General features: G+C 43.2%; 1 protein-coding gene across 1 annotated transcript; it reads left to right on the top strand.

Moving 5' to 3' along the window:
• Window positions 1–1,998: 1,998 nt before the first annotated feature.
• Window positions 1,999–3,756, top strand: FZD10 (frizzled class receptor 10; the record flags this gene model as incomplete). Its single annotated transcript, XM_082007498.1, has 1 exon — window positions 1,999–3,756. The coding sequence occupies one exon, from the start codon at window positions 1,999–2,001 to the stop codon at window positions 3,754–3,756; it is 1,758 nt and encodes a 585-aa protein (XP_081863624.1).
• Between the last annotated feature and the right edge of the window lie 3,986 nt (window positions 3,757–7,742).

Genomic DNA, 7,742 nt, shown 5'->3' on the forward strand with positions numbered 1-7,742 from the left:
GTTTTCAAAGACAAACATTAGCCCTGGTTTGTTGTCCTTGCTTGGATCCATTTCACCCTTATCACAATTGAGGAAGCCAACAGTTTCCTTTCTAGAGCCTGGTGGGGTATTAACTCTGACCCTGCGGGATTTGGTAGTTTCCAGGAGAATCCGTGTTCCTTTCGATAAGAAACAGGCACTAATGGAGAGGAGCCCAGTTTGTGTGGGTGAGCATGAATGAAGGGAGAGAGAGATTTTCCTTCTTCATTAGTATGTTCGCTAAAACTAGGCTCAAAGGAGGCAAATAAAAAAAAAAAACGAGCTAATCTTTTGACTTCTGATCACAGTGCTCCTTTTAAGTCTGTAAAATTGTGAATTGTAGTTTGGCTTGGGATTTAGCTTCCTCACTCTAGCTCTGATAGACCTATAAGCAAAATAAATCTCAAAGCTTAACTTAAAAAGTAAGCACAACTCACTTTAGAATGATCTCAGTCTCCAAAATCTGTGACTTTTCTATTGTGGATGAAGTAACTTTCCCAAGGGTATGTCTCTAGTCCTCTTAGGGTTTCTTATTTAAGGGGGGGGGGGAAGGTAAACTACTTTTCGAGTGATGCCATGCTGTGATTAAAAGCGTAATCAGGTACTTTTTCAGCAATCCTGCCTGTCCTGTTCATTTAGGAATTCGAGACAAAGCACGACATTTGAAAACAGCTGAGATTCCAGGCTGAAAGCAACCATATTTTACGGCCCCAGCAGCGAAGAGTTTATAGCCCTCACCATAAAATGCATCCTCCTCCCCACACCCATCCTCCCTGTTAGGCATTGCCCCCCGACAAAGGCGGGCGAGGAGGCACCTTCGGCCCCTGCTCCGGAGAGCCCAGGTCGAGGCACTCGCTCCCCCCGGCTCCCTACCTGAGGGAGGGAGGGAAGGTTAGGCTGGCGCCTTCTAGAGAGATCTTGTTAAACTTTCGCGGGAGGGCAACGGCAGGGAAAGAGGGAAGGAAGGAAAAGCAGGAGGAGAGAGAAACAAATGGGGCTTTTTCTCATCTGTGCTGATCAAGGAAAAGCTGCAAGAGTCCTTAAGGAGGTTTCAAGGCGTTCCGAGTGATTGGAAAGTAATCGCCGTGTCAGCTTCACCTTTCTCATGCAAAGTGGGTGTCGTATGCAAGGCGGGTCCTGCACAGGTTTTGGGGGTTTTTTTTGTTATTTTATCCTTGGGCTCAACCGCCCCTCAGAGCCCCAGCTGCTCCGGGCGTGCCCGCTAGCGCGGGGCAGCCGCGCGGGCACACAGCGCGCACACGCGGGCCGGCCCTGCTCTGCAAAGCGCTGAAGAGCCGACCTATGGCAAACCCGGAGCAGAGGGCGGCGAGAAGGGGGGGTGTCAGGCCCCCCTCTTCAATGGCTTAGATATTTCCTCCTCCTCCTCCTCCTTTATTCTACTCTCGGATAAACCAGTCCCCACCTCTCGGAAAGAAAGTAGGGAGCCGCGACCCGTTCTAGGAAGAGGAAACCCCCTGGAGAAACCCGCTGCACCGAAACGCCGCCCGGGACATGGGCAAGTTGAAGCAGTGATCGCTCGGATCTGCCCGGACCCCAGCAGCTGCGGCGCCGCTCTGCCCGTGCTTCGAGGGGGCAGTAGCGGGGAGGAGGAAGAGGAGGAGGAAGCCTGGTGGAAAGCCGGACCGCGAAAGTGGAAGCCCGGGGACGGGAAAGTTGCCGGGCGCTCCGCAGTAAGTTTTGCGCGCCTGTGGACCGGGGGTTGCTGCTGCCTCCGCTGCCCGCCCCGCTGCGCTGCCGGCGGGGCGCTGCCCGCGGCCCGGGCGATGCTGACCTGCGGGCCGCCGCCCGCCGCCGCGCAGCCCCGCGGAGGCCGGGGCCGCCGCCGTCCCCGGCAGGAGCCGTGCGGCCGCTGAAGTGACGCGGCGCCGCCGCTCCGCGCCCCGCACGGCCCCGGCGCCCGCGGGAGGAGCCGCGCTCCGGCCGCACGCGTGGCTGCCAGCGCCGCGGCGGCTTGCCGCGATGGGGCCGGCGACGAGGAGCTGGGTCCAGGCTCTCCTGGTGCTCTGCTGGCTGCCCCGCTTCTGCGGGGGCATAAGCTCCATGGACATTGACCGCCCCGGTGACGGGAGGTGCCAGCCGATAGAAATCCCCATGTGCAAGGATATAGGGTACAACATGACGAGGATGCCTAACCTGATGGGACATGAAAACCAAAGGGAAGCTGCCATTCAGCTGCACGAGTTTGCCCCCTTGGTGGAGTATGGTTGCCACAGCCATCTGAAATTTTTCCTCTGCTCCCTCTATGCCCCTATGTGCACAGAGCAGGTCTCTACACCAATCCCAGCCTGCAGGGTGATGTGTGAGCAGGCGAGGCTGAAATGCTCTCCTATTATGGAGCAGTTCAATTTTAAATGGCCAGACTCCTTAGACTGCAGCAAACTGCCCAACAAGAATGACCCCAATTACCTGTGCATGGAAGCCCCCAACAATGGATCAGATGAGCCACCCAGGGGATCCAGCATGCTGCCACCCATGTTTCGTCCACAGAGGCCCAGCAGTGGCCACGATCTGCAGCAGCATAAGGACAGCCTCAGCAGAATCTCCTGTGAAAATCCGGGCAAGTTCCACCATGTGGAAAAGAGCGCTTCCTGTGCGCCACTCTGCACTCCTGGGGTTGATGTTTACTGGAGCAAGGATGACAAACAATTTGCTGTCATTTGGATTGCCATCTGGTCCATTCTGTGCTTCTTCTCCAGCGCTTTTACTGTACTTACTTTTCTGATAGATCCCCAGCGTTTCAAGTACCCCGAGAGGCCCATTATCTTCCTCTCAATGTGCTACTGTGTCTACTCAGTGGGTTACATTATTCGCCTCTTTTCAGGTGCTGAAAGTATTGCCTGTGACAGGGACAGCGGCCAACTCTATGTCATCCAGGAAGGACTGGAGAGCACTGGCTGCACCATTGTGTTCCTGGTTCTGTATTACTTTGGTATGGCAAGTTCCTTGTGGTGGGTAATCTTGACTTTAACGTGGTTTCTAGCAGCCGGGAAAAAATGGGGGCACGAAGCAATTGAAGCAAACAGTAGCTACTTTCATTTGGCAGCATGGGCCATTCCAGCTGTGAAGACCATAATGATCCTAGTTATGAGAAGGGTGGCTGGAGATGAGCTGACAGGGTTGTGCTATGTTGGAAGCATGGATGTGAATGCCTTGACAGGGTTTGTACTCATTCCTTTGGCCTGTTATCTAATCATTGGCACTTCTTTTATTCTTTCTGGTTTTGTGGCCCTTTTTCATATCAGGAGGGTGATGAAAACAGGTGGAGAAAATACTGACAAGTTGGAGAAACTTATGGTCAGGATTGGTGTCTTCTCAGTCTTGTATACAGTGCCTGCGACTTGTGTGATAGCTTGCTATTTTTATGAAAGACTTAATATGGATTATTGGAAAATTGTGGCAACTCAACAGAAATGCAAGATGAACAATCAGACTAAAAATTTAGACTGCATGATGAATAACTCTATTCCAGCAGTAGAAATTTTTATGGTCAAAATTTTTATGTTATTAGTTGTGGGCATTACTAGTGGTATGTGGATCTGGACTTCCAAGACTCTTCAGTCCTGGCAAAATGTTTGTAGTCGAAGATTAAAGAAGAGAAGTAGGAGAAAACCTGCAAGTGTTATTACAAGTAGCGGAATCTACAAAAAACCTCAACATCCACAGAAAACTCACCTTGCAAAATATGAATCGACATTACAACCACCCACTTGTGTGTGACCAGGTTTTAGAAAAGACGGTATCTCACCTTACAGACTCACAAATGTCCACGGTAGCAGTCAGAAATTAAAAAAATAAATGGTGCTTTTTTTTGTCAGAGAACAGTTTAATATCTCAAGGCAAAAAATGTATCACGCTGAATTCAGGACCTGGTGAAAAACTGAAGGTAAATGTACTTATGGAAAGGTTTTCAGTGAAAGAAATATTGTGAATTAAAACAGTCTCTTCTGTTACTAATTTGTAGTTAAGTACTTCATCCAGCCCTCAGGTTTATTTAAAAACAAAAACACAAAACCACCTTATTTAACTTTTTCATGTAGCTGAGCTGGATTTCCTACAGGTTTCTGAGTAACAAAGTATAGTCAACTCTTATGGAGCAATCCTTTTATTTCAAAAGTGCCCAAGTGAGCATTGTCTCTTCAGGGATACTAAGATCCCAAAGAGGCCCATCCTCAGTAAGTATGCTATCTGTGAAAGCAACTTCCATGCTAACTTTAACAACAGAAAAAAAAGAGAGAGAAAGAAATCCTTTACAGCTCAGCCTAGTGGGTTTGGAGTGCCTAAAAATAGGTTCAATCTATAATGCTCACCAATATTCTTTCACTAAAAGAGAAACTTCCTGCATCAGACACAAACTTCGTGAATAAGAATAATGTGCAATACATTTTTTTTTCTTACCGTGACATGAAAAGAGAAACAAGTATTTTGCTGTACATAAAGACAACAAAAGAAATCTCTTAACAAAAGAACTAAGAGGTCTAGTCCTCAGAAACCCTTTAGTGTTACATTTTGTGGCTTTTTAATGGAAATCAAGCCAATGTTATACACGTTTGGACTGATTTGTGCAAAAAAAAAAAAGGGGGGGGGGAATCAATTCAAAGAGACCCAAAGGGCTTATTGACTCTTTCTATTGTTAAACAAATTCTCACTATGAATAGATCAAGAAGCACTAGATTCTGCAAAGGGAAGCTTTGTATAGAGTGATGCTCTTTACTGTGCTGGGGGTGCACAGTTTTGTGCTGTATATATTTGTAATATACAATTATTTTTCATGCTCCACTATTTTATTAAAAATAAAATATGTTCTTTAGTTTGATAATTTTGTGTGTTCTAAACTTTCTCTGATGTGCTTTGTGGTTAATAAACTTGTTTCCTCAATTATTTGATAAAAGCACACTTTGAATATGATAGTTGTTGTTATACTTGCCTGCAAGTATAAGCAGATAGAACAATAATTTACTCAAAAGAAATTGCAAACTGGAATTAAATAAATGGATTTTGAAGTTGCATCTTTCTGTGAAACTCTGCAACTGAGAAAACCAAATGGGAAGAAGCTTTAGTGATGTAAAAAAGCTGCAGTGCTGTAAAGTAGTACCGTGTTTACAAAGCACAAATTACAACAATGTTCCTTGGTTAACACCCCTTTAAAATTTGCATAGGGTATGTTCAGCATGTTAAAGGTAGCTGGCTCACTTCAGCTCAGTTTGAATACAATTCAGTCTCTACTCTTCTGGCATTTTTTTTCCATTTTAACATAACCAAAAGTATCACTATAGATTGAGGGAATATTGGGGCAAAGAAGAGGGGAAATATAAATACAGAATTTGAGTACTACTTTAGGAAAGCTATTTGATGTAGTTAAAATTGTAAATACATTTTCGAAAAGTTTTTGGTGGAGCATGATGTTGTATGAACCTGACGTTTTCCATGCAGTTGACAAACAGGCTGTGTGATCACCTGGTGAGATAGTAATATAACCTCACTTTCTCACACAGGCTCTTCTAGAAAACCCTTTGTCAGGTCTCTCATCATAGAAAGAAGAGAGGTCTTAATGGACTTTGGTAGAGTGAGGATCCCTGTGACAGTCATCTTGTGGCTAGGAACTTTATAACAAAAGGATCTTTTTTTAGTGGTTGGGTTTTTCAATTTATCTGAGCAGTCCTACAGATGAATTTTTGCCTTCTTGTAGTCTTTTTAAATGTTTCTAGCAATGACTAGGAACTTGAAGGATAAAAATGATGTTGCAGGTATTATTAATAATATTTTCTCTGAAATGCACATATGCAAAGCAGCTTTCAATGCAAAATGTATCTTTTGGGGGAGGATGAAATACAGTTTTCCTCCTTTGTGCCTATGTGCCACTTCTTGATACACAGCTTTTAGATGCCCTGGAAGTTAATCCTGTCGGAGCACACCCTGCTGGAGCCAAAGCGGGACACTGCACTAAACAAATCCACTTCTGAAACTACTGAATGAATGCTTTTGCATCTGTATATGTTCTAGTTAAGATCAATTACATCAGATCCTAAGAAATACCAAGTTCTAAAATAACCTGTGTATTGCAAATTGTTACAGGAGTCCTTCAGATACGTGTTTTGTTATTACGTGTGTCACCTTGCCAGTAACATATCTGCTTCACACAAATTTCATCTCTGATGTAAAGGTTAGTGCTGGTTTTACTAGTGACAGGTTTGTTTAAGGAATGGTTTCAGGCTTCACTCTAAAATACATTAGCCACTGAAAAAAACATCTCACTATTTTTGTAGACTATAGAAAATGATTTGCTTTCATTGTTGATCATGTATTTTTACAGTCTACTACTAGGATTCTGGAAGAGGAAAAAAAAAATGAAGAAAGATATTCAGCAGCGGCTGAATTCCTGCTGCCGTTCTGAGTTTAATCAGTTGTCAGCTTAGGCCCTTCATTGTCACCAGAGCAGAACTGCAGGTTCTTCTATGAAAATACTAAATATGAATGCTTGACTGTATGCATCATTTTACAAATAGATTCTTGCTAAACTGTAAATTAAGTATTTAGATTTTATTTCAGCTTTGCAGCTATTCAGGAATTTAAAAAGAAAAAATGCTCTTTTTTTACTGGTAAGCAAACTAGATTCTTCAAGTGTCTAATGACACTGATTTCATTACATCGGGACTAATGTACTGTAAATGCAGCAGAGTATAATTACTGTCTTTAAGGACATCTTAAGAATGAATTAATTCAGAAATTGTAATTCTTACTGTCCCATAACTCCTAACAGTCTTAACAGTTTAATATTGCAGTTGCTACTTAAGGAATTGGAAGCCTATAACTGTTAGGGGAAAGTGATATACTTGTTTTCACAACATTTCAGTGATTTAAATATAACATTATTAATAATTTAACAGAAAATTTTATTCTTGTCATAGAAGTCTGCACATTAGTCAAAGGATAATGATAATAAAACAAAAGAGTCTTTAAGAAAATATCACAAAAACATTCTATATTAAACTTTTTACTTTTCAAAGTAATTTCATGTTTTAGTAAAATCATGCTCATATCCTTATTTGTTGAATTTTATAGGATTTTTCTCTAAGTACTGTCAAGGCCTATTGCGTATTTGTTTATTAGTAGACGTTTAAGAAAAGCATCTATGTGGATATATTAACAATTCAGTCACTCCATAGTGAACTTGTTGACGAAGGAATGCAAGTCCAAAATGTCCTTCTGGAAAGGATATTTTATCACAGTCCAGTGGCATTTATCAGATAAAAGTAATCTCAAAAAAATTCATTCTGGTAGTGTATACATACGCTGTAAATCAAGAATCAGATGTTTGCCACAGGCTTGTGTATGAGTGCTCTGTTCTCTCCCGTCAGAGCTGTAGATAACCCACGAGGGTAGAAATTGTCTCAAACTGTGTAGGTTGTGACGATGCAGATTATGTCTCAACATTCAGGTAGAGGTTTGTATGTTAGGGCCAGGTAGAAGAAAGGCAGAAAGTTCCTTTTTGTTTTGGCAAGGGTGGCTTGGTAGAGTACTTTTGTTTGCTAAAGAGAGATTAATGAGGTACAGGTATGAGATCAGCAGGGAAAATCTGGACTCAGAAGAAAACCTACAAAATTCTATTTACGATAATACGGGTCTTGTTTCTCAGTGAAATGCCAACGCTTCTTACAAAGAGAAATAAAATTAAGCTCAGTAGTTTCAAGGTTTGGTTTTGGGTA

This window comes from Phaethon aethereus (genome assembly GCF_964289735.1).
Source record: "Phaethon aethereus genome assembly, chromosome: 17".
Classification (NCBI taxonomy): domain Eukaryota; kingdom Metazoa; phylum Chordata; class Aves; order Phaethontiformes; family Phaethontidae; genus Phaethon; species Phaethon aethereus.